Source organism: Nematolebias whitei, chromosome 13 (assembly GCF_014905685.2).
Source record: "Nematolebias whitei isolate Nwh7 chromosome 13, NemWhi1, whole genome shotgun sequence".
Lineage (NCBI taxonomy): Eukaryota > Metazoa > Chordata > Actinopteri > Cyprinodontiformes > Rivulidae > Nematolebias > Nematolebias whitei.
Window position 1 is genome coordinate 5,318,071 of NC_056510.1, and position 24,846 is coordinate 5,342,916.

The 24,846-nt window shown below is 44.9% G+C and overlaps 1 protein-coding gene across 16 annotated transcripts in view; it reads left to right on the forward strand.

Annotated features, from left to right (window-relative positions):
* Window positions 1-24,846, forward strand: part of ttn.2 (titin, tandem duplicate 2) — a 202,703-nt gene that overhangs the window by 102,130 nt on the left and 75,727 nt on the right. For all 16 annotated transcript variants that reach the window (XM_037686800.1, XM_037686801.1, XM_037686803.1 and 13 more), the window contains 50 exons: window positions 1,089-1,212; window positions 1,291-1,557; window positions 2,386-2,483; window positions 2,568-2,736; window positions 3,582-3,851; window positions 3,976-4,242; window positions 4,326-4,604; window positions 4,965-5,373; window positions 6,002-6,126; window positions 6,205-6,471; window positions 7,476-7,745; window positions 8,414-8,713; window positions 8,848-9,150; window positions 9,365-9,552; window positions 9,740-9,854; window positions 9,964-10,251; window positions 10,338-10,489; window positions 10,610-10,757; window positions 10,969-11,268; window positions 11,415-11,702; window positions 11,788-12,084; window positions 12,183-12,369; window positions 12,442-12,557; window positions 12,639-12,938; window positions 15,178-15,477; window positions 16,015-16,120; window positions 16,272-16,468; window positions 16,544-16,849; window positions 16,927-17,080; window positions 17,222-17,346; window positions 17,431-17,549; window positions 17,630-17,810; window positions 18,395-18,697; window positions 18,784-19,317; window positions 19,470-19,772; window positions 19,888-20,044; window positions 20,141-20,283; window positions 20,403-20,521; window positions 20,677-20,854; window positions 20,954-21,238; window positions 21,314-21,607; window positions 21,691-21,990; window positions 22,119-22,427; window positions 22,512-22,738; window positions 22,815-23,129; window positions 23,467-23,581; window positions 23,661-23,969; window positions 24,048-24,229; window positions 24,333-24,462; window positions 24,548-24,699. In XM_037686800.1, the coding sequence (XP_037542728.1) occupies window positions 1,089-1,212; window positions 1,291-1,557; window positions 2,386-2,483; window positions 2,568-2,736; window positions 3,582-3,851; window positions 3,976-4,242; window positions 4,326-4,604; window positions 4,965-5,373; window positions 6,002-6,126; window positions 6,205-6,471; window positions 7,476-7,745; window positions 8,414-8,713; window positions 8,848-9,150; window positions 9,365-9,552; window positions 9,740-9,854; window positions 9,964-10,251; window positions 10,338-10,489; window positions 10,610-10,757; window positions 10,969-11,268; window positions 11,415-11,702; window positions 11,788-12,084; window positions 12,183-12,369; window positions 12,442-12,557; window positions 12,639-12,938; window positions 15,178-15,477; window positions 16,015-16,120; window positions 16,272-16,468; window positions 16,544-16,849; window positions 16,927-17,080; window positions 17,222-17,346; window positions 17,431-17,549; window positions 17,630-17,810; window positions 18,395-18,697; window positions 18,784-19,317; window positions 19,470-19,772; window positions 19,888-20,044; window positions 20,141-20,283; window positions 20,403-20,521; window positions 20,677-20,854; window positions 20,954-21,238; window positions 21,314-21,607; window positions 21,691-21,990; window positions 22,119-22,427; window positions 22,512-22,738; window positions 22,815-23,129; window positions 23,467-23,581; window positions 23,661-23,969; window positions 24,048-24,229; window positions 24,333-24,462; window positions 24,548-24,699 (11,370 nt within the window). The remainder of the gene's footprint in view (window positions 1-1,088; window positions 1,213-1,290; window positions 1,558-2,385; window positions 2,484-2,567; window positions 2,737-3,581; window positions 3,852-3,975; window positions 4,243-4,325; window positions 4,605-4,964; window positions 5,374-6,001; window positions 6,127-6,204; window positions 6,472-7,475; window positions 7,746-8,413; window positions 8,714-8,847; window positions 9,151-9,364; window positions 9,553-9,739; window positions 9,855-9,963; window positions 10,252-10,337; window positions 10,490-10,609; window positions 10,758-10,968; window positions 11,269-11,414; window positions 11,703-11,787; window positions 12,085-12,182; window positions 12,370-12,441; window positions 12,558-12,638; window positions 12,939-15,177; window positions 15,478-16,014; window positions 16,121-16,271; window positions 16,469-16,543; window positions 16,850-16,926; window positions 17,081-17,221; window positions 17,347-17,430; window positions 17,550-17,629; window positions 17,811-18,394; window positions 18,698-18,783; window positions 19,318-19,469; window positions 19,773-19,887; window positions 20,045-20,140; window positions 20,284-20,402; window positions 20,522-20,676; window positions 20,855-20,953; window positions 21,239-21,313; window positions 21,608-21,690; window positions 21,991-22,118; window positions 22,428-22,511; window positions 22,739-22,814; window positions 23,130-23,466; window positions 23,582-23,660; window positions 23,970-24,047; window positions 24,230-24,332; window positions 24,463-24,547; window positions 24,700-24,846) is intronic.

The following is a 24,846-nucleotide window of genomic DNA, read 5'->3' on the forward strand; positions in this document are numbered from 1 at the left end:
ACTTCAGGGAACTAAACGCTACAGTTTGCCCTCAGTAATGTCTGTCAGGTGAATCCCAGCAGGTGTGAATGAAGACGGACTCTATTTCTGGAGACATTTCTCTCATTGTCAGTTCACACTGAAAGATATGAAGTTCTAAGCTTTGAAAACTGCATTTAACTGCTTGTAAAGATCCTGAGGAGAGAGGGGTGGGAGATTGATTTGCATGTGAGTTTAGCTTGCACAAAACAGAACAAGTTCAATTCAAGAATCTTTATTATCCCCAAGGGGCAATTTGTTTCACAGTCAGTAGGTACCCCATACTAGACAAGACATTGAGACATTAAAATAACAGAAGTCATCAATGTTCATTGAGAAGCCTGATCACTACAAGGATAAATGAGTTTTTCAGTCTGTTCTTTCTACATGTGGGCAGCAGATACCTGCGTCCAGATGGAAACAACTTAAACTCACCATGGAGTGGTGATCAGGATCTGCCAGAATCAGCCTGGCCTTGTTCACTGACCTCACCTTGTGTAGGGCACTGAGGTTCTGTAGGGCTATGCCAGCAGTTTTGTTGTACATCCTGACAATCCCCGAGAGTTTGTTCCTGTTTGGCATGTCAAAAGTCCAAACCAACAGATGAAGGTCACATTTCACAGCCGTTTAAAAGTTTGGACCTTTACATCATTTTTAAATTGAGAAAAGTCATTGGACGAGAAAATAAATGTCTTCTGAAATAAAGAGGTCCACTTCCCGTTGTTGAAACTTTAGAACAACCCTAAGCAGCGTATAATCTTGTTGGGTTGTTTTATAGAAAAAACAACACCTTCATGGCCTAATTATCTCAGACAGGTGTAGTTTGTAAAACCATGTTTCCCCTGACAGCGCAACTGTTTTAACAACAACAACATTTCTATCTCTGTTTAACCTGAGAGGCATCACTCAGGGATTCTTCACCCTCGACGTTTGTAAATACGACTTAAAAGAAAAACTAAAAACCTGCACACACCAGCTAGCACTTGATCAGATCTTCATTAGACAAAAACCTGCCAGACAGTACTCATGGAGGGTAAATATTTTGGTGACTGGATCTGTTGAACCTTCAGGTGGTGCTGAAGTCAGATGGGAAAGTCCACAGCGTTACCGTGAGAGACGTCCAGCTGAGTGAAGCTGGACAGGTCACACTCTCCAGCAAGGAGTTCCAGGCGGAGGCCAGCCTCTTCGTTAAAGGTAAGACAAAACCTGATTTGTTGTGTTCTGCTCACACCTTTAAAGACTCACACACTGACTTTAAATGTCTGTGTTCAGAGCCACCGGTGGAGTTTACCAAACCTTTGGAGGACCAGACCGTGGAGGAGGAGTCCACCGCAACGCTTGAGTGTGAGATTTCCAGAGAGAACGCGGAGGTGCAGTGGTTCAGAGACGGACAGGACATCCGCAAGACCAAGAAGTACGAAGTGATTGCCGATGGCCGCAAGAGGATACTGCTCATCCACGAGTGCACAATGGACGACTCGAGGACTTACATGTGTGACGCCAAAGACTTCAAGACCTCCTGCTTCCTCAACGTAGAACGTAAGTCCACGCAGAAACTTTTGAAATTATGAGGGTTAAGAAATGCCAGGCGTGGTCTCAGAAACAGGAAGCACTTTGAAGAAAAGAGCTTAGAGGCTCATCAAAAAGGTTCAGTAACATCTTGAAGAACTTTCTATTAGGTAAAGAATAAAACTGTCACTATGAAAGCTAGAAACCTTCTTTAAGAAATCTGGAGTCATTATTCAGTTTTTAGTTTAGTGTAAATGTCTCAACACGAGTTCTTGATTTCAGACAGAGGGTTATAGACAAGGGGTGTCCAGTCCTGGTCCTGGAGGACCACTACCCTGCATGTTTGGAATGTTTCTCTGCTCCAGCACACCTAATCTGAATCAGTGGGTGATTATCAGACTTCTGCAGAACATTCAACCATTGAATCAAGTGTGCTGGAGCAGGAAACTGGTATAACCTGCAGGATAGTGGCCCTCCAAAACTAGGGCTGGACACCCCTGTTATCGAATGTCCTCAGTGGAGCTCAGAGGTCCCATCAACCACTTAGGACCATCTGTAAGTGTTGAAGGAACACAGATCTGGCTGATAGAAAGCCCATGAAACTGTATTTCTTTTCAAGTCTTTGTCTCTTCTCTCTTTATATAAACCCAATTTAAAACCTTTAAGACTTAACCCCCACCCTCTCTGTAGGAGACACAATAGAAATGGGATCCCCTCTTTGGGAAAACCTTAAAAAATACCAAAGAACCAAAGATTAGAACGATGGCTTCAGTACCTGAACCCTCCCGGACAGGACAGGATGGGTTGAGGTATGAATGGATCTTACTGAGTGATGAATTTTTCTCTTGGTGCATTCAGCTCCACATGTCGAGTTCTCCAAGCCGCTCCATGATGTGGAGGTCAGAGAGAAGGAGTCTGCCAGGTTTGAATGTGAAGTTTCCAGAGAGGACGTCAAGGTGAGCTCACCTTCATTTTATTTTGGTTCATGTTGACCGAAGGCCGAGTTCTGGGTAAAACCTGTCTCTGTTGTCGTCCCGCAGGTCCGCTGGTTTAAAGACGGAAGTGAAATCAGAAAAGGAAAGAAATATGAAATTCTTGCTGAAGGCCGCCAACACATCCTGATCGTCCACAAGTCTGTGTTTGATGATGAAGCTGAATACGAATGTGACGCAAAGACCTCCAAATCTTCCGGCATGCTCACCGTGGTCGGTAAGAACCGAAGCCTTTGTCTGAGAACAAGAGATGGAGACATGTCCCGACTTTAGACCTGTGACATGATCAGAGCTGCAGTCTACCCCACAGCGATGAGCAGTAACAGAACCCACAACAGTCTGGTTCTGCTTTGGTTCTAGGCTAACGTTCTGCTGCTCAGAAACACATCAAATGTTTAAAATCTAAACATAAAACAAAATTATTTTGTCTAGATTATTTACCAATATTGAATTGTTTTCTAAGGTATTATGATTATGATTATTTAAACTAAAACAAGTCAGATCAGTAGCTGAAAGCTGAAAACAGCACGGCACTAGCTAAAAGCTACACGTAGGAAAAAGTGGCCTAAATGTTAAAAGTAACTGAAATGTAACTAAAAGCCAACAATAGCCGAAGAAGACAAAAACAAACTAGTAGCTGAAGCAGACTTCAAGGACAAGTATAAAAGTTATAAAAACCAAATGTCTCAGCAGCTATCTCATGGATGAACTTAATTTTTTGATAATGTAACATCTAAAATAGAACTAAGATAGGTTGTTAAAAGCATACATAAATAAATCAAGAGTTTTATTGTTACCTGAATCAGCTTCACACATTAAAAACATGAAGTTATTCTGCATTCACAAGGACCATTACATCATACATTACTGTGGGGAATAAACATAACATTGATTAAAATAATAAAAAAACAGTGTTTTAGATAAAAGGGTCTTGATTTTTAAATCTTTTTAGCGTCTTGTTAAATACTGAGAAATGAGCTGAATTTAGAATAAAGCATGTGTGAACTCTGCAGGAACAAAAATCTTGAGTTCTGACCCATCTTTCTGCTCCTGTCTTTGCAGAGGAGGAGACCAGGTTCACCAAGAACCTGTCCAACGTGGAGGGGACGGAGACGGACAGCGTGAGGCTGGTCTGTGAGGTGTCCAAGCCCAGCGCAGATGTTATCTGGTACAAAGGTGACGAGGAGCTGCCTGAAGGAGGACGCTACGACCAGATCGTTGATGGCAAGAGGAGGATCCTCCTCATTCGGGACCTGCAGATGAGTGACGCAGGAGAGTACAACTGCAGGCTCAGTCCCACCATCAGAACCTCAGGAAACCTCCAGATCAATGGTAAGGACTGGAAAACTGGACCCTGAGTGTTTCTGGAGGTGCTGCAGATTCTGTGCATCATCAGACTTCTGAAGCACACAAAAACTGACTTTCCATTCTTACAAGTTTATTTATCTGTCTGCAGAAATGGCTGCTGAGTTCACCTCCAGGCCTCAGAACCAGGAGGTGGTGGAGGGCCAGAAGGCAGAGTTCACCTGCTCCGTCTGCAAGGAAACCTTTGAGGTGAAGTGGAAGAAGGGTGACAAAGAGCTGGAGGCAGGAGACAAGTACCAGATGGTGAGCGACGGCAAGAGGCGAACTCTGGTCATCAAGGACTGCGAGCTCAAAGACGAGGGCGGCTACGTGGTGGTGATCGGGGCCACGAGAGCTGGCGCTGACTTGACGGTGCACGGTAAGCTCCGCTCACACAGTTAGTCCTCAAATGCAGACATACTGAGGCTGTTTCTCCTCATCAACATCTGCTGCTTCTTGCAGAGAAACTGAAGGTCATCACCCCTCTGAAGGACACGGAGAGTAAAGAAGGTCAGGAGGTGGTCCTGAACTGCGAGGTCAACATAGATGGAGCCAAGGCCAAGTGGCTGAAGAACGACGAGACACTGTTTGAGAGCAGCAAGTATACCATGGTCCAGAGAGACAACGTCTTCTCCCTGAGGATCAAAGATGCCCAGAAGGGAGACGAAGCCAACTACAGCATCAACCTGACGAATCAGAGAGGAGAACAGGCCAAGAGCTCCTGCAGCCTCACCGTCAAAGGTTGGTGCTTCTCACCTGCCAACACTATGATTTAAAAATAACTAACTGTGACGGACAGGTGAGGTCAGGCAGGAGTCTCCATGGACTGGGATGCTTGATGACATCTGTAGTGAGAGTAAGGAGCAGATGGAAGAGAGCCTAGAAAGATGGCGATAGACTCTAGAAGAAGAGGATTCAAAGACAGAATCCATGTGTGAATCAAGATTTCTGGTCATTACTTTGCTTTTGTGGGTTTATATTTGAGCGTTTTTATTATTTAAGTACCTACTTCCTGTTGAATGGCCCTGTGTTTCACAGTAACAGCACTCAGTCAGACGTGAAGAACATGTCTAATCCTTTCTGGAACTTTCTTTTGTTCAGAGGAGAGTCTGAGAATCGTGGTTCCTCTGGAGGACATCGACACTCAGGAGAAGAAGACCATCAGCTTTTCTTGTAAGGTCAACAGACCCAACGCCACTCTGAAGTGGATGAAGGCTGGCGAGGAGATCGTCCTCAGCAAACGCATTGTCTATAGAGTGGAGAAAGAAAAGCACACGCTGACCATCAAAGACTGCACGCTGGCCGACGAGGGCGAGTACACCGCCGTGGCTGGAGATGACAAGTCCACCGCGGAGCTGATCATCAGCGAGGCACCGACTGACTTCAACGTTCACCTCAAGGATCAGACCATCACTGAGTTTGACGATGCAGAGTTCATGTGCAAGCTGACTAAGGAGAAGGCAGAAGTGAAGTGGTACAGGAATGGCCGTGAGATCAGAGAAGGACCCAGGTTTGTTAAAACCCATCTTTGTTTGGATTTCAATAAGTCAAGATTCGGTTTATGGAGCTAAGTGTAGCGTAGAATTGAGCAACTTTTGGACAGATATTAAAATAGGAAGAACTCTGAGCAAGAAACCAGGATTTTATTACCACATAACAGAGATGGACAGTTTTTCTACAGTAAATCTGAACGAAGGTACCGGCAGGCCACCTTTAGATCTTTCTCTGACGTGTCCTCAGCATTCATTGAACACAGGTTACATTATAACAACACATGTGAACAGAGAAATACTTTGACTAAAGTACATGAACATGGGTCAGAAGACTTCTTTAAGTTGGGTCATGGTGCTTTTTAACTGCGTATTTGAACATCCGATCAGGAATGTGCTGAAATGCTGAAAACAAACCCAGATTGTATAAATAAAAACAATTTCTCACCTAGATAACAGACTACTTTCTCCTTGCAGTGAATTCGGGACCTTTCAAAATAAGAGACCCTTGTTTCCATAGGGCTGTTTGTTGTTTGTGTGAAGTCAGTTTGTTCTTCATCCATCAGTCAGCATCATCCTCGTTCATATCTGACAGCAGAAACATGTTGGAGCTCCTGACTGAGTTGAACCTTCCGGATGTTTTCACAGATACACTTTTGAGAGGGATGGAAAGTTTTGCACTTTGCGTATCAAAGAGTGCAGACCCGACGATGAGTGTGAGTATGCCTGTGGCGTGGACGAGAAGAGGTCCAGAGCCAGGCTCTTCGTTGAAGGTGAGGAGATCGTAACCTCCTTTTTCTTTGACCCACTTCCTGTCTTGAGATCCTCACCGCCGTCCTTCTGTCCCGCAGAGACGCCGGTGGAGATCATCCGACCGCCACAAGACATGTTCGAGCCTCCGGGCTCTGACATAGTGTTCGAGGTGGAACTGAATAAGGACCGGGTGGAGGTGAAGTGGTTGAGGAACAACATGACGATCGTCCAAGGAGACAAGTACCAGATGATGAGCGAGGGGAAACTACACCGGCTGCAGGTCTGTGAGATCAGACCCAGAGACCAGGGGGAGTACCGGGTCATCGTCAAGGACAAGGATGCCAAGGCCAAGCTGGAACTGGCAGGTAAGGGTCCAGGTCTGAGAAGATCCAACTAACAAAAGGAAGGAGACTAGAACAGACAGAGAGAGAGACAGTCTATGTGTATTTACACAACAATTGTTTACTGGTATTTGGATTAAATTGACTGTTTAAACAACAAAAAGTGCACCAGTTACCATTTTTATCCTAATACTTTAATAAAAACCAACACTTTTCAGTTTCTGCTCACCACTAGTTATTTAATAACTCAAACATACCAGTCAGCCTGACATGTTAAATGTTTAACTAGTTGTACAAAGTTACAACAGTTCACCAAAGCACAACTAGTTAAAGGATAACCAACCATCCATGTGTTTGGTAAATTGTCTGAAGTGTTGGAGAAATGGTTTTCCACTCTTTAATTTTTGACAAAACATCACTAACTGTGGACCTAACTAGTTCACAGGTTTGTTGGTAACTAGTTTAGTCCAAATATTGAACATTTTATAACTCCATTATTGAATAAACTCAAACCCAGCAGGTTGTTAATACTTGACTACTTAACAAGGCAGCGTACAGCTACTGGTTAACTAGTTAAAGGTTTAACAACTCACTGACGAGTTCAGAACTTGAAAATAAATTCTGACATTATGTCAACAGGTTCATTAGTTTTCTTATACTAGCTGGTTGCTAAATTTTTACTAATTTAACACAAAACTGACACTAGTTTATTAGTTAAGTACAGATGAGTCTTAACTAGTCCCTCCAGTGATTTGGACCTCCTGCATCCTAGTTTACATGTTTGGTTCAGAGGTTCTTTACAGAGTTCAACAGATGACTAGTTTTGATGAAATTCATAGTTTATAGTTTTAGTTGGAGTAAAGTGCTATTAGTTAACTACAAACTGTAACTAAGAGCTTTTATCCAACTAGTTATAAACTAGTTGAAGAAACTAATGCCTGATAAAATAAATGGATTGTCAGTCTGGTTTTTCTTAAATTCGGAGCCCTGAACTTTTTTTGTCTGACACGTCTCTTCTCGTCCTCCAGCTGTGCCTCAGATAAAAACCACAGACCAGAGCTACGTCACTGACGCTGGGAAGCCCATAGTCATGGCTGTCCCCTACAGTGCCTACCCTCAGGCCCAAGCTGACTGGCTCTATGACAACCAGAGTCTGTCCAAAGACCAGATCCACACCTCCGCAGAGCGCACCGAATACCGACTCAAGGACCCAAGGAAGTCCGACGAAGGCCGTTACAAGATCACGATCAAAAACAAACACGGAGAAGGAGAAGCTTTCATCAACTTGAGTGTCATCGGTGAGTTTTCTGTTAACGGTTGTCTGACAGCAGCTAACCTGTAACATGGCAAAGACCAGTCTACCTGGACTACAGGGTTTGATCAGAAAGACCATCTCAGCAAGATAACCAGATCTGAAACTTGACTCATAATAAATATCTGAATGACTAAATGAGCCCTGAGGTTCATCAAACTAAAGGTAAATTAAACTTTGGTTGGTGCTTTTTTTAACCCTATTAGGATCAATCTGACTTGCAGCAAAACACATTTTATGTTGTAAAATAGAAAAAGAGCCAGCAGGGTCAAAATTCTGGGAAATGAGCTACAACAAATCCTTTTAGATCAAAATTTGTTGAAAACATTAAAACGCTCGAAATGTTTTGCTCATCGGTTGAATTTCAGATATAAGTTGAGGGTCTAACGATACAAGAGATTGTGATTTTTTTATACTTTGGAAATGGAATAAGTTACTGAAGATAGATTATCAAGCCTAGATTAAAAAAAGAAGTAAATGTATTAAAAAATTAAACTTTAATGCGAATTAAAGTCTGAATGATAAGATCCTGGATCCATGTATAGATCCTACACATCAACAAAAATAAGAAGTATTTCTAGTCTTTGAGGTAGTTATTGTACACCTGTCCTCAGTCTTTGCTCAGTCCTTTTCCTTATTAACTCTTTTTCTCAGATGTACCTGGACCTGTGAAGAACCTGCAGGTGGTTGACACCGCTGACGGTGAGGTCAGTTTGGCGTGGGAGGAACCAGAGTATGACGGCGGCAGTAAAGTAATTGAATATGTCGTGGAGAGACGTGACGAGAAGCGCAAGACATGGACTCTGGCCACCGACCATGCCGAAAGCACAGAGTACACAGTGACCGGGCTGCAGAAGGACTGCTTTTACCTGTTTAGAGTCTGTGCACGGAACCGGGTTGGCAGTGGACCCCTTGTTGAGACCGACAAAGCTGTGCAAGCCAAGAACAAATTTGGTAGGATTCTCATGCAATGAATGTTCTTTGGCCTTTAATTCTACTGATTAAAGTCTGGTCCATTGTTTGAAGAACTGTATCTCAGTGGAGCAGCTTTAAATTAGGCCGTCTACCTTCTGTCTTTTATTCTTCAGACGTTCCTGATGCTCCCATGAACCTCATCGTGGGGAATGTCACCAAGTTTGGGTGCACCGTCTCCTGGGAGCCTCCTGAGTCTGACGGAGGCTCTCCCATCACCTCGTACATTGTGGAGCTGCGCGACAGGACGTCCGTGAAGTGGTCACCTGTCCAGGTGACCAAAGCTGATGAGCTCAGCGCCATCATCAATGACGTCATTGAGAACAAAGAGTACATCTTCAGGGTCAAAGCTGAGAACAAAGCTGGTGAGGGCAAGCCCAGCGCTGCCTCACAACCTGTTAAGATTATGGATCCCATTGGTAAGTACCAGCACACCGAACCACGATACTTTAGAGTCAGATAATGACTGACTAAAATAAACCATAGTACTTTTTAAAGTACTTTTAGCTTTAATTTAACTTTAATATTCTTAATGATGAAATGTTTACAGCAACGTGATGGTCTAACATTCCACCTACAATTTTTCTTGTGTCCCTCTCTAATATGTGTGGTTCTGGTTCTGTCACCTCACAGAGCGCCCCAGTCCACCTCTGAACCTGTCCTGGCAGGACCAGAACAAGAACTCGGTGCAGCTCAGCTGGGAGACTCCTCTGAAGAACGGAGGCAGCATGATTACCGGATACATCATCGAACGCTGCGAAGATGGCACAGACAAGTGGCTCCGCTGCAACGCCCGCCTCTGCCCCGACCTCTTCTACAAGGTTCAGATGACTTGGTTCAGATAACTCATTTTCAGATTACTTGTTTTCAAATGACTCCTTTTGAAATGACTTGTTCCAGATGACTCGTTTTCAGATGACTCCGTTTTAAATTACATATTTGTAGAGATCTCGTTTTTTTGAGTACTTGTTTCCAGATGATTTGTTTTTAACCCCTGTTTTCCTGCAGGTATCTGGTCTGAAATATGGAACTAAGTACAACTACAGAGTATTTGCTGAAAACGCTGCTGGCATTTCGGACCCGTCCAACACCATTGGACCTCTGCTGGCTGACGACCCACACAGTAAGAATCTTGCTAAAATGCTCAACTGCAGGAGCTGGACATACAGCTCAGAATAATATAAAGGCGCATGCTGAATTTGTCCCACATCTTATGTCTTCACCTCTTCCAGTCGGTCCAACCTTTGATCTGAGCGCTTTCAAAGATGGCCTCGAGGTGATCGTCCCTCAGTCTCTCGTTATCAGAGTCCCCATCTCTGGTTATCCAACACCTGTCGCAAAGTGGACCTTCGGAGAGAAGGAGTTGACCACCGCAGATGAGCGTGTCTCCTTGATGACTAAGTCAACATTCACAGAACTGAGCATTGCTCCGAGTGTCCGACCCGACAAAGGCATATACACCCTGCAGCTGGAGAACGATGTCACCACTGTCTCCGGAGAGATTGAAGTCAACGTCATTGGTACGCCAGAAAGAAATGACATAACTGGACCAAAGTTCTGTAGTTTCTTTCTTCGAAGGTATCAATGTTTCTGTTTGTGTCTGCAGCTGCACCCAGCGCTCCAAAGGACTTTAAGGTCCTGGAGGTGACCCGACAGCACGTCCATCTGAGCTGGGAGGCTCCAGAGCATGATGGAGGAAGTCCTCTGACCGGATATCAGGTGGAGAAGCGAGACGTGTCCCGCAAGACCTGGGTCAAGGTATGATGACATTTAAAATATAGTAAGGATGTAAATGAACTTCCAACATGTGCTTTTCGTAAGTTCTACAAAGGTAACAAATCTGTGGGCTGATGATAATGAAGTCAAATTGTATATCAGGTTGTCACAGGGATCCAGGATCAGGAGTTCACTGTCACTGATGTGGTTGAGGGAAAGGAGTATCTGTTCAGAGTCACTGCGCTCAACAAGTGTGGCCCAGGAGAACCAGCGTATATTGACGAGCCTGTCAATGTCTCCTCTCCAGCCAGTAAGTCAGAAAAACTTCCATACAGTAAATAATTAACCACTTAAAATAAACAGTATGATTCTCTCAGAGGGAGAACGGATGTATCTAACTATTTATCAAAGCTGTAGTCGGGAATATATTCGGTATTCAGTAGTGTTTGGCTCTAAATCTGGACCACTCTTCAGTTAGAGTTCAGAGGACCTTGCTAACCTGGATGTCTCACCTCCCCCAGCTGTCCCAGACCCTCCAGAGAATCTGAGGTGGAGAGACAAGTCCGCCAGTGGCATATTCCTAACTTGGGAGCCACCCAAGTATGATGGCGGCACTGGCATCCGAGGCTATAATGTGGAACGTTGCCAGAGAGGAACAGATAAGTGGGAGCCCTGCGGAGACATGGTACCTGAGCTGAAATGCGAGGTGACTGGTCTGATTGAAGGCCAGTGGTACGCATACAGAGTCAGAGCCCTGAACCGACTTGGAGCCAGTCGGCCCTGTAAGGCCACTGATGAGATTCAAGCTGTGGATCCCAAAGGTTAGCTGTATTATTTTCTTGTATCTTCTTTAACATTAGAACCAGTCCAAGGGTTTCTTAAAATTGGGAAATTTATCCTTGGAGTAGACCTTCTTTTTAAAATATCTTCTGAAGTACTAGTTTCTGACTGAGTTTTTCCTCCACAGAGTCTCCACAGATCCACCTGGATGCCAAGCTGCTGGCTGGTCTGACTGCCAAAGCCGGCAGCAAGATCGAACTTCCCGCTGAGGTGACTGGTAAACCAGAACCTCGAGTGAAGTGGACTAAAGCTGACCTGGTCCTCAAACCAGACGACAGGGTGTCCATTGACACCAAACCAGGGCACTCCACTGTTACTGTTGCCAAGACCAAGAGAGACGACAGCTCCACTTACATCATTGAGGCTACCAACAGCAGTGGCCGTGCCACCGCCACTGTGGATGTCAACATCCTTGGTAAGACAGTTGTTCAGCAGCAAAAATATTAAGACTTTCTTTAGTCCATGTTATAATAAATTTACTTTTTTAAACTGAAAAACAGATAAACCTGGTCCTCCTGCTGCTTTTGACATTTCTGATATCACCAATGAAACCTGTTTCTTGGCTTGGAATCCTCCACGTGATGATGGTGGCTCCAAGGTCACCAACTACATTGTAGAGCGTCGGGCTGCCGACAGCGAGATCTGGCACCGTCTGTCCTCCACAGTGAAGCAGACCACATACAAACCTGTGGGTCTGGTCAAGTTCAAGGAGTACATCTTCAGAGTGTTTGCTGAGAACCAGTTTGGTGTTGGTCCCCCTGCTGAACACCCATCCATCATTGCCAGATATCCCTTTGGTAGGTCACATGACTTCACAACATAGTTTTTAAACTCTGTATAATCAAATAATAAATTTTTGTTGGGTTCAATTTGATGTTTCTCAAATAATCCTTAGACACTCCTGGAGCTCCATATAAGCTGGAGCCTTCAGACATTGCCAAGGACTCTCTGACTCTGAGCTGGTATGAGCCGGAAGAGGATGGAGGAAGCCCCATCACAGGATACTGGGTGGAGAGATATGAACCGGACCACGATAGGTGGATCCGATGCAACAAACTGCCTATCAAAGATACCAACTACAGGTGAGTCCAGCTGTCTGAATGAAGTAAAGTTCTGAAGGTTTTTATTGTAGTGACGTTATATTTTCTCTGTAGAGTCAAAGGCCTTCCCACCAGAAAGAAGTATAAGTTCAGAGTTTTGGCTGAGAATCTGGCTGGAACTGGAAAACCCAGCCAAGAAACCGATCCAATCCTCGTTAAGGATCCAATCGGTACATATTTTTTATTATTTTATCAATTTGCATTTGAGGATTATCCAAATGTTAACACAGTCACTGTTGCTCCTCCTCCAGATCCTCCATGGCCTCCAGGTAAACCCACAGTGAAGGATGTAGCTAAGACTTCCTGCTTCCTGATGTGGACCAAACCCGAGCATGACGGTGGAGCAAAGATCGACAGCTACGTCATTGAGATGTTGAAGAGTGGAACAACGGACTGGATTCGTGTGGCAGAGAACATCAGCTTCTTGGAGTATTTCCTGAAGGGCTTGATGGAGAAGCAGGAGTACTCATTCAGAGTGAGAGCCGTTAACGTGGCCGGAGAGAGTGAACCCAGTGAGCCCAGCGATCCAGTGCTTTGCAAAGAGAGACTGAGTAAGAAAAAAATGACACCGTTAGTCAATTACTAACCCTTAACAAAAGAGTACAGGTAAAAGAGAAATTTTGGAAGGATCTGGATGAAGTGATAAGAGAGTATTCCCAGGGAGGAGAGAGTGGCCAGACAGCATCAGATGGTTGTGTGTAAAATGACTGTTGTTGTGAAGAAGAGAAAATGGTGGAAGCTGTGGAAGGAATAATGTTATGATAAATTTAGAAAGCAGCTGTTAAAGGCTCTGAGTGGTAATAAAGAGCTTCAAGATGATTGTTAAAAATTATCAACCAGATCATCTACGTCACTGCTCTCTGTTGCGTTACTCTGCAAGACAGATGAAAACAACAATGGAAGATTCTTTAAATTTGGTTACAGCGTTCTCTGATAAACACTATAATGAAATTTACTCTCAGTGGCTGTGTAGTCAGTTAATGTAAACTCAAAGGTGATTAAAAATGGTCAGACAGAACAGGATCGTGAGGGTGTATTAATTAATTTCTATGCCATATGTAAGAATCAACAGATCAAGAGTTTGATGATGAAAATGAGTAGATGTGTGGACATTTTGGGTAAAACCAATTGACGCTATTAAATTATTAGAGGCTAATTTAATAGCCTTTAACCTTCAAATTTCTAGAAAGAAGAGTGGCTCCACCCAAAGTGGGATGGATGCCATCTCTCTGCATCAGACCAGGTTTTCTCCAAAAAGCACTCCAGTTATCTATGTAGCCCACATTGTTTTGAGGACACCACCTGGACAGCCAGCGGTTGAATGATGACATATGACTAAACATATTGTCACTGGTCAGGTTGGGGAGGGGACCAGAGAAAACTCCAGATTCTGACATAGTTTGTGCAAAGTCACACACCGAAGCAACATTCATTTTAATGAACTCCGATTGGCGTAACCGGGTGTCATTACCATCGACATGAATAAGTTTTACTGTATTTAGCTTTAACCTTAGTCAGCAGTTTCAGGGACGCTTCAATGTCGCCTGCTCTGGCCCCCAGAATGCATTTGACTGTGATTGCTGGAGTCCCTAGTGCCACTTTTTTGGACTATGGAGCTGCCAATAACCAGGGTCTGCTCCTCAGCGGGTGTCACTGAGTGAGGAAAACTGATTGGAAACATAACCTGTTGGTGGTGAACTGGGGGCTTAGGCTTAGCACTACGCTTACTCCAGACCATCAACCAGCCGGCCTGGGGTCCAGCTGCTCGAGATCTGCTGAAGGACCGCTAACAGGAGCTAGTCTCAGTGGCTCCACACTCCCTAAGGTTGACCCGGCTTGCTATTGATTTTTCACCAGTGCGTAGCAGAGACTACATTTATTACAAATACCATTATCGTTAAAGGAGGGAATTCATAGAAAGAGCTTAGCCAATATGAAATAACAGTGAGAGGACTGAAGAGAGGAGACAAGATTATAACGAGATGCAACATGGAGCAAAGAGGGAGGTAGCTAAGGACGATCCTGCCCACAAAGCAAGGAAACAGGTCAGCCTCCATTGCAGTGACAAATCACCTCCACCTGAGAAGAACTGAGAGGAGGAGAGCCGAGTGGAGCCACACTTACCAATGGCAAAGCTGCAATAGGGAGGTGGCGGTATGTGTTTAAAAGAAGAGGATTGAAAGTCAACTGTAATAAGATGAGTCCCTTTGTGTGAAAGAGAGGGAGGCAAGTGGAACAGTGAGGCTACAAGAAGCAGAGTTCACAAATGTGCAGGACTTCAAGTACTGATTGTCCAGGAAAACGGGGAATGTGGTAAAGAGTTGAAGAAGAGAGTTCAGGCAGGATGGAGTGGATGGAGAAAAGTTTCAGGAGTGATTTCTGACCAAACAGTGGCAGCAAAGGAAAGGTTTACAAGATCAGGACAGTTGGGAATTACATCATCAGAGGTACAGCTTAGGTTAAAGGACTAGGAGGTAATGTTAAAGAGGACAGATTGAGATGGTTTGGACATGTGCAGAGGAGGTACAGTGGGTATATTGGTAGTAGGATTTTTAGAAATGCAGCTACCAGGAAAAATACAAAGAGGAGATTTAAGGATGCAATTAGAGAGGACATGGACGTAGTTGGAGTGAGGACAGAGGACAGAGGGAGATGGAAGAGGATGACTCACTGTGGAGACCCATGATAATGGAACAAATGACTAAAAACCCAGTACAAGCTAATGATTGTGAAAGGATGACACAGATTTGAATAAATGACCTCAACAGATTTCTGTCTAAACCTTATCAGACCCTCCGTCGGCTCCTCGCTGGTTGGAGGTCGTGAGCATCAGCAGGACCAGTGCTGAGCTGAAGTGGACGGCTCCTGAACGTGATGGAGGGTCCAAAGTCACTAACTATGTGGTGGAGAAGCGTGACGTCAGGCGTAAAGGCTGGCAGACTGTGGACACCACTGTCAAAGAGCTAAAGTCCACCGTGACGCCGCTGAATGATGGGTCGCTTTATGTGTTCCGCGTTGCTGCAGAGAACGCTGTGGGCATTGGACCATTCTGTGAGCTGGAGGACTCCGTGCTGGCCAAAGATACTTTCAGTAAGTTGGAGAGGCATGTTTGAATGAAATGGTACCTGATGGTTGCAGTAAAACAGTAATAAGTTGTCCAAAAAAGTTAAATCTGATCCTCTGGACATTAAAAAAAAACCAACGCAAAACAACAAAAAAATGTAGAAACGTTTCGTCTCTCATCCGAGAGACTTCCTCAGTCTGAGGTGCTGTATTCAGCTCAGTCTGATAAATAGCACCTTCTCAGAGTGGATCAACCAGTTTTGCTGCTGACAACCAAAACCAGCTGCTCACATGATCAAGAAGGACCATCAGCCTAACAATGGATCATTAGCACACTGATGGCTGTTTACTATTCACAGGGGGTTGAGTGATACTAGCAATAACAGCATTGTAAGAGGGGGACAGTTGAACACGGAGGCCTCCGCCCCCGTTTCTACATTTTTTGTTGTTGTTTTGCTTTATATTTTTTTATCAATGTCCAGAGGACCAGATTTAACTTTTTTGGATTTTTCTGCCTTGATTATTGAGCATGCATCAGAATATTAATAAGTTGTGTTTTTCCAGCAACTCCTGGGCCGCCTTACGCACTCACTGTCAACGCAGTGACCAAAAAATATGTGGACCTGGAATGGGAGAGCCCTAAGAATGATGGTGGAAGACCCATAATCAGGTGCTGGTTTTTATTACTCTCCTCTATAAATTTTATTTCTCATTGTCTAATGCCTTTTTAAATTACAAATGTAAATATAGAAAAAATACCTTCCATATTAAGAAAAGTTATTTCTTTGGAATGTTTATTTTATGGTGCCTCCTCCTTCCAGATACTCCATTGAGAAGAAGGAGAAACTTGGAACACGTTGGGTGAAATGTGGCAAGACTTCAGGTCCGGACTGTAAGTACAGAGTAACAGATGTCATCGAGGGAACTGAGGTTCAGTTCCAGGTCTGTGCTGAGAACGAGGCTGGTGTTGGACACCCAAGTGAACCTACTGAGATCATCACTGTTGAAGATCCAACAGGTTAGCCTGATAATGATTTGTGAATCATTTTAAACACAGAACTGAATCTAAACCTGTCTGTTCTGTACCCTCCAGGCATCCCATCTCCACCTGTTGAACTCCATGTGACTGGGGCAAGCCGGGACTTCCTGTCCATCGCCTGGAAGCCTCCACAACAGGATGGCGGCTCTCCTATACGTGGATACCACATTGAGATGTGCGAGGCTGGAACCGAGAAGTGGATGAGGGTCAACTCCCGTCCAGTGAAGGAACTGAAGTACCGCGTAGAAGAGAGCGTGGTCCCTGAGAAGGAGTACATCCTGAGAGTGAGGGCCATCAATGCTGTTGGAGAGAGCGAACCCTCCGATATCTCAGAGAACGTGTTTGCCAAGGACTCAGACTGTAAGAGCACAAATAATCAAGTTTACTTTGCAGGAAAAAAAGGTGCACATGTAACATTTTCTTTTGTGTGACTTCAGGTAATCCTACTCTGGACTTCCAGACTCTGGACCTAATTGTTGTGGAAACAGAGAAACTTCACATTCCAGTTCCCTTCAGAGCCGTACCCTCACCCAAAATCACCTGGCATAAAGATGGAAAGGAACTGAAGGCCGATGAACGTATTGGGTTCAGGTCAGAGAAATGTATACTATTCATTGATCCATTATCAAAAACAGGCTTGGCTCACTTAGGAGTCCAGATGAGCTTTCTACAAACTGGGGATTGATGAAAATGTTTGCAGTGTGGGTTGATGGGATTGTTTGTGCCCAGCAGGAAGGAGTACACTTCCTGTCACCTGGAGATTGACAGCAGCGTTCATCCTGATGCTGGAGTTTATAAAGTGACTTTGGAGAACAAACTGGGAAGTGCCAGTGCCACCATCAACGTTAAAGTCATTGGTAACCAATCACACACTTTAAGCCTCTAATCAGACACTGTCTTCTAAGCGTGGATTAGTCTTTAACATGTTTTTGTATCTTCAGGACTACCTGGTCCCTGCAAGGAGATTGTGGCTTCTGAAATCACAAAGAGCTCCTGTAAAGTGTCCTGGGATCCTCCAGACTATGACGGTGGTAGCCCGATTCTTCACTACGTCCTGCAGGTCTGAGATTACATCAGGATTGTATTTTCAGTTTCAGACACTTTACTGTTTCTGACGCTAATGTTTCTGTTGGTGTACAGCGCCGTGAGGCTGGAAGGAGGACATATGTCAATATGATGTCTGGAGAGAACAAGGTGAGCTGGACTGTGAAGGACCTCATCCCCAATGGAGAGTACTACTTCAGAGTCCAGGCAGTCAACAAGATCGGAGGAGGAGAGTTTGTTGAGCTGCGCAACCCAGTCATTGCTGAGGACCAAAAACGTAAGAAAATAAACTATGTAGTAATTCATAAAAGCAGTATTTCGATGTTTAAAGCTCAGTCTATATCTGAAAGCTCATGTGTGGAGGTAACAATATGTAGCAATGTGGGAAACCTTGGATCAAGGGTTTTTGAAGTTCTATCCATTTATCTTCTATTGCTTATCTATGGCGGGGTCACAGAAACCTCAGGTCCAGAAGGGAAACCCAGACCTTTCTCCCTGGTGACACTCTCAAGCTCCTTTTAAAGGATCCCAAGGCAATCCCATGCCAGACAGGAAATATAGTGTCTCCAGGATGTTCCAGGGAGATCTCTTCCGTGTGGGAAATGCCCAGAAAACCTCCAAAGCACAAAGAACTTATTGAAGTTCTAAATACCTGAATATAGTTTTTTAACCTTTTAACTCTGGTGATCTGAATTGATTTAGCAGTTTTAGCTGACTGTTGGGACATCTTTTACTTACTTTATACAAACAACAGCTACCTCTTTTTCAACAACTTGTGATCATTATGTCCTGAATAACTGAGAATCTACACAACCTGACGTGTTTCAATACTGAAAACCAAATCCTCGCCTTCTTTCCCAGATGCTCCTGACCCTCCAGTGGATGTGGAAACCCACAATCCTACATCCAGCACAATCACCCTGACCTGGAAGCCTCCAATGTACGATGGTGGTGCCAAGATCATGGGCTACATTCTGGAGAAACAGCAGAAGGGTGAGGACAAGTGGGAGAGGTGCAATGACTTCCTGGTGCCCGTCCTTTCCTACACCATCAGAGGACTGACTGAAGGCAAGAACTACATGTTCCGAGTCAAAGCTGAGAACGCTGCCGGCATCAGTGAGCCGTCACGCAACACGCTCTTTGTAAAGGCCTCAGATGCTGTTGGTAAGGAGAAATGTCAAAAAGTATTCACATGGATCAGAAGCATTGTTCCTCTGTTCACTTTGTTCGATTTCCTCCACCTCTTTCAGATCCTCCAAAGGTTTTCCTAAGCGGCAGTCTGCAGTCTGGTCTCAGCGTGAAGCGAGGTTGTGAGATCTGCCTGGACGCCAACATCTCTGGTTCGCCGTACCCTCAGATCACCTGGTACTGGAACAACCAGGAGATCCAGCCTGAACCACTCCGCAAGAGACCGGAAAAACCCCTCAAGAAAAAGGTTGAAAAGAAGGAAGAGGAGAAGAAAGAGGAAATAAAGGAGGAGGAAAAGAAGACCGAGGGAGTAGCAGAAGAGAAGAAGGAGGGTGAGGTGAAGGAGGGAGAGGAAAAGAAAGAAGGAGAGGAGAAGAAAGAAGGAGAGGAGGAGAAGAAGCCAGAGGAGGAAACAGAAGAGGTAGAAGAGATCGACTATCCAACCATCAATGAACGATTGACCATCAACAACAGCCGAAGGGGCATGTCCTCCATCCTCATTGTAGACTCCCTCCGCCGTGATCACGGCGTCTACATGGTGAAGGTGGAGAACGACCACGGTACTGCCTCTGCAACATGCGAGGTTAACGTGCTCGGTAAGTTTACATTCCAATATATTCCTCCAGTTATGTGCACAGGCCTCAGCCCGTTTCAGAACCTGGAGTCTTAGTTTGTTGGTAAACTGAAAGCTGTCTGTAGAGGTGCACACTTTATCTGAAGCTAAAGTTCAGATCAATCATGTCTGCAGATACTCCTGGTCCTCCTGTGAACTTCAAGTTTGAGGAGGTGAGGAAGAACTCTGTTATCTGCAAGTGGGATCCTCCTCTGGATGACGGTGGAAGTGAGATCATCAACTACACCCTGGAGAAGAAGGACAACTCTAAGCTGGAGTTTGGCTGGAGCTCTGTCACCTCCACCCTGATAGGGTGCCGCTACCTGGTGCCCAAACTCATCGAGAAGAAGGAGTACATCTTCAGGGTTGTGGCAGAGAACAAGTTTGGTCCTGGTCTTCCCTGCCTCTCCAAGCCTCTAATCGCCAAGAACCCTTTCGGTGTGTTCATACTGACATATTTATGAATTAAAATTGTTTGTGTTTGGAAGCATCTGTGTGGAAAAAACACTACTACACACTCAAGTGTTTTACCATCCCACCTCATTGTCCTCAGAACCTCCTGAGGTTCCCGATAAGCCACAGATTGATGACATCACAGCCAACAGCATGCTGGTCACGTGGAATGAACCAAACGACAATGGCAGCCCCATCCTGGGATACTGGGTGGAGCGCCGGGAGATCAACAGCTCCCACTGGGCGCGTGTCAACAGGTTTGAAATCACTTTATATCTTTTATTTTTGTATAGATATCTGTTTTCAGTCATGCTAGTGGATAATATTAATGTGTCCTTCTGTCTGGCCTTCAGGAATATCGTCCCAGACACTCAGCTGAATGTTGAAGGGTTGCTGGAGGGACTGACTTATATCTTTAGGGTGGCAGCTGAAAATCAGGCTGGACCTGGAAAGTTTAGTGTTCCATCTGAACCCAAAACTGCCCAAGCTCCCATCTGTACGTAAACCCTACTAAATACTGGATCCATCATGTCACAGTCCATTAAAATTTTGTAGTTAAAATTATCTTCTAGGGAAACAGTTACCAAGTGAACCTGTTTATTTTTGACCTCTCAGTGCCTCCTGGACCTCCCATCGCCCGGATTGCAGCAACCACGGACCACTCAATTGAAGTGGAGTGGGACCCTCCTGTTGATAATGGTGGAGGGGAGATCCTGGGATACCATGTGGACAAGGTCAGGGCCCCAAGTGACTTCCTATAGCTTGTTAACTTTATATTATTGTTGTTTCAGGTATCTGTTGTAGCTGCAGGTTTTTGACTTATAAATTATTTTTACTCATTAAATTGCAATTAATTAATTAATTTTAGACTGATTGTTTGGCTCTTCAGGCAATGGCTAATACCAAGGACTGGTCCAGATCTACGGAACGCCCCTGGAAAAACCGGGCCTTTACTGTGTATGGAGTCCGTGAGGGAGCCAAGTACACTGTCAGAGTCATTGCTTGCAATGCTGCAGGAGAAGGAACACCTGGATTCACAGAGGCTGTGTTTGTCCGAAATCCAGCAGGTCAGCTAAAACACTGAACTGCTTTTCAGTTTGAGCAATTGTTATTTTTGTTTTAGATAATTTATAAATAATTTAATGGTCTCTGATTTCACCCCACAGAAATGCCAGTGATTGAACTGGACCTGTCTGTGAAGAACGGAGTCATCATCAGAGCTGGGGAAACACTCCTTGTACCTGCTACTGTCACAGGTAAACCTTACCCAGCCATCACTTGGACCAAGGATGATGGTAAACCTGACAAAGACCGTGTGGAGATCCTCAGTGAGGGCAACAACAGCATAGTCTCCATCAAGAATGTCCAGAGGAAGGACTGTGGAAAATATCAGATCGCTGCTTGCAACCCCAGTGGCTCTAAGTTAGCCTGGACCAGAGTGGATGTGATGGGTATGTGAAAGTACAGGTACATTCTCAGAACCTAATCTTATGTTTAACACACTAAAATGCTGCTTTATATTTTAGATGTCCCTGGACCTGTCACAGATCTGAAGCCAGTTGTTGTTACTCGTAAGATGATCTTCCTAAACTGGGACGACCCTGTAGACGACGGGGGCAGTGATATAACGGGCTTCCTTGTGGAACGGAGAGATGTCAAGATGCACACATGGAGACAGCCCGTTGAGACCGCCTCATCCAAATGTGAGTGTGTGGGTATCATGGAAGGACAAGAATACTTCTTCAGAGTCATTGCCAAGAACAAGTATGGTCTGGGTGAACCTGTGGAACTGGGACCAATCAAGGCTGTAGACCCACAGGGTGAGTGATGAATTACTTTATTTTTAGGAGACCAAGAACTAAGCACAAAACTATCTGAAAATAATTGTATGGTGATTCTACAGGTCCACCATCATATCCTGAAAAGTTCCATTATACGGAACGCACTAAGAACTCCATCACACTGGCCTGGAAGCCACCTCGTAACGATGGTGGCAGCCCTGTTATTGGGTACTTTGTTGAAAAGAAGAGACAGGACCAGCAGGCCTTTGAGCCCTGCAACACCGAGATCTGCCCCAACATGACTCTGACTGTGGAGGGCCTGGAAGAGGCCTGGATGTATGAATTCAGAATCAAATGTACCAATCTGCTTGGTGAGAGTGAGCCATCCATCCCTCTGACAGTGGTTATCCAAGATGATGAAGGTGAGGCCAGATACTCTTCCAGTGAACCAAGGCTAATGTTTCTTTAAATAAGTCAAGTGGATGTTGATATGTTTTTATTTTGTGCTGATTTTTTTTTTTTCTCTTCTGTTTTGGCCCTGTTTTCTTAGTGGCTCCTGAGGTCCACATGCTGAAGCACTTTAAGGCAGATTGCATCACCGTAAAGAAGGGTGAGCCTGTTGAGATTCCTGCTGACATCATCGGACTACCCATCCCAAAGATTGAGTGGTCCAAGGATGACGTGGTGATTCCGAAGTCCACTGAGACCCTTCTAATTGAGACGGAGGTTACCGGCAGACTGAACGCCAAGACCATGCTATCTATCCCAGCTACCAACAGGAGGGACCGGGGCAGCTACATGGTGTCAGCCTCCAACAACATGGGCTCTGCTAAGCACACCATCTTTGTCATGGTTCTGGGTTAGTAAATCATCACCGACATGCTACTTGATTTAATTTAATATGGACTGTTTGTGTCCTGACTGGTCTTTGTTGTCTTTTCAGACCGACCAACTCCACCCAGACATCTGACTGTGTCCAACATCAGGGCAGAGTCCTGCTACCTGAACTGGGACCCACCCACTGACGATGGTGGCAGCGAGCTGACCAACTATATTGTTGAAAGAAAGGAAGTGGTCAAAGATCAGCCTGAGCTGGAGGAGGGAGAGGAGGCTCCACCTGAGCCGCAGTGGGAGGAGGTCAACAGCAGTGTCATTGAAAGGAAATACGGGGTTTGTTTTGACACAGTCTCAAACAAATATGTCTCAGGTATGTATGATTTTAGGATTAACAGTCGCTCCTTTACAGGTATGGAACCTGGAGACCAATAAGACCTACCTGTTTCGAGTAAAAGCAGAGAACCGCTATGGTAAATCTGATCCCTGTACAACAGAGGAGGTTCTCATCACAGACCCCTTTGGCCTTCCTGGTCCACCAGAGAAACCAACTATTGCAGAGTACTCCAAAACCTCCATGACACTAACCTGGGAGCCTCCCAGAGAGACCGGAGGTTCAAAGATCATCGGCTACTGGCTGGAGAAACGAGAGAAAGGCACAACTTACTGGGCTAAAGTCAATAAGATGCCAGTAACTAAAAGGGGCACGAAAGGCTGGGAGTATCAGGTAAGCTGCTGGTGCAAAAACAAAGTTCTGCACTGGTGTGTGCAGTTCTTGGGCTCAAACTCCTTCATACCAACGAAGTATCTCAGAATAAAGACAACGTGTCTGGATCATTCCTCTAAAGAAAACTTAGGGTCTACTTGAATTCTTATGGACAACAAATTTTTAAATATCGCTCACTATGTTTTAGAAAGTTTATGAACTTTTAAAAATAATCCCATTGTACAGCTTAAAAATGCACAGTGAGATATGGCAGGGAGTTCTTTTTTAATCCATGCATGCAGCTTTATTTTAAAGAGAACAAACACCAAACAGATCCCTTCTTCTCTGTGTCATTCAGGTGACTCGTCTCTTTGAGGGAACTGAGTATGAGTTCAGGGTTGCAGCCTGTAATTCAGCTGGAACCGGACCCTTCAGTGGCCCTTCTGACTCTGCCTTCGCTGTTGATCCCATCAGTGAGTAAATCATTAGAGAAAGCTCAGAGACACAATTCATACAAGTTCTCTAAAATGTGAACGGCTGCTTGCCTTTCAGCTCCTCCCAGCATGCCTGCTGCCCCTGTGGTTGCTGATAAGACCAAGTACAGTGTCACTCTGACCTGGAAACCACCTGAGAGCGATGGAGGAAGCCCCATCAAGGGCTACATCGTCCAGATCCAGGATGAGGGCTCATCAGAATGGCACAAGCTGAATGATATTGACAGCCTAATCCCCACCACAGAGTTTACTGTGCCCAGCCTCCGCGAGCTGAAACGCTACCGCTTCAGAATCATTGCTGTCAATGACATCGGAGAGTCGGACCCCAGCCCCCGCACCAGCGAAGTTCTGGTTGAAGATGTTCAACGTATGTCTGACTCTTCGTTGTCATAAATGGATACTGGTGCCTTTATCTTGACCCTTCACTCTTCTCTTCTCTGAGCAGTTCCACCTTTCATCACAATCGATGTACTGGCTGATGACCTGGTGAATATTCGCGCCGGAGATCCTATCAGGATACCTGCCACCATCAAAGGCCGACCTGCTCCCAAGGTTACCTGGGACTTTGAAGGCAAAGCCAAAACACAGAAAAAGAACAAGCTGCACATACTGCCAGTGGAGGCTGAGGTAAGAACTTCACTGCAACAACCCCAATCATCACCGCATTTTCCATTTAAACACAGAACTGTCTTCCTCAGAGGTCCTACATGCTCAGGTTTTTTGTGTTCAGGTTGAGTCCACAGACACCACATCCGTGGTGCACATCCCCGTCAGCCTGAGGAGCCATTCTGGACGTTACACTATCACCGCTAAGAACAAGTCAGGACAAAAACATGTCAACGTTAGAGTCATTGTTGTTGGTCAGTGAAACATCTGGATGTCTCAAGCTTGGTCAGTGTTGGTATGTTGGCATCATCAATGTCTAACCTTTATTTCTGTCTTCAGATGTTCCCGGACCTCCAAAGGACCTGAAGGTCACTGACGTTACTCGTTCAACCATGAGGCTGATCTGGAAACTTCCCGATACTGATGGAGGAGAGAGAATCAAGAGCTACTTTATTGAGAAGAAGTCTGTCATTGACAAGGCCTGGACCAAGGTGAACACTATACAGTTATCTGTGGTCAATTTCACTTTTAGAGCTTTTAAAAATTGGATTTAGCTTTAGTTGTAGTTCCCAGAAGACTGTGGTAAGCCTTTAAATAGCACTGAAGCTAGAAAAACTGGGGGGGGGGGGGGGGGGGGG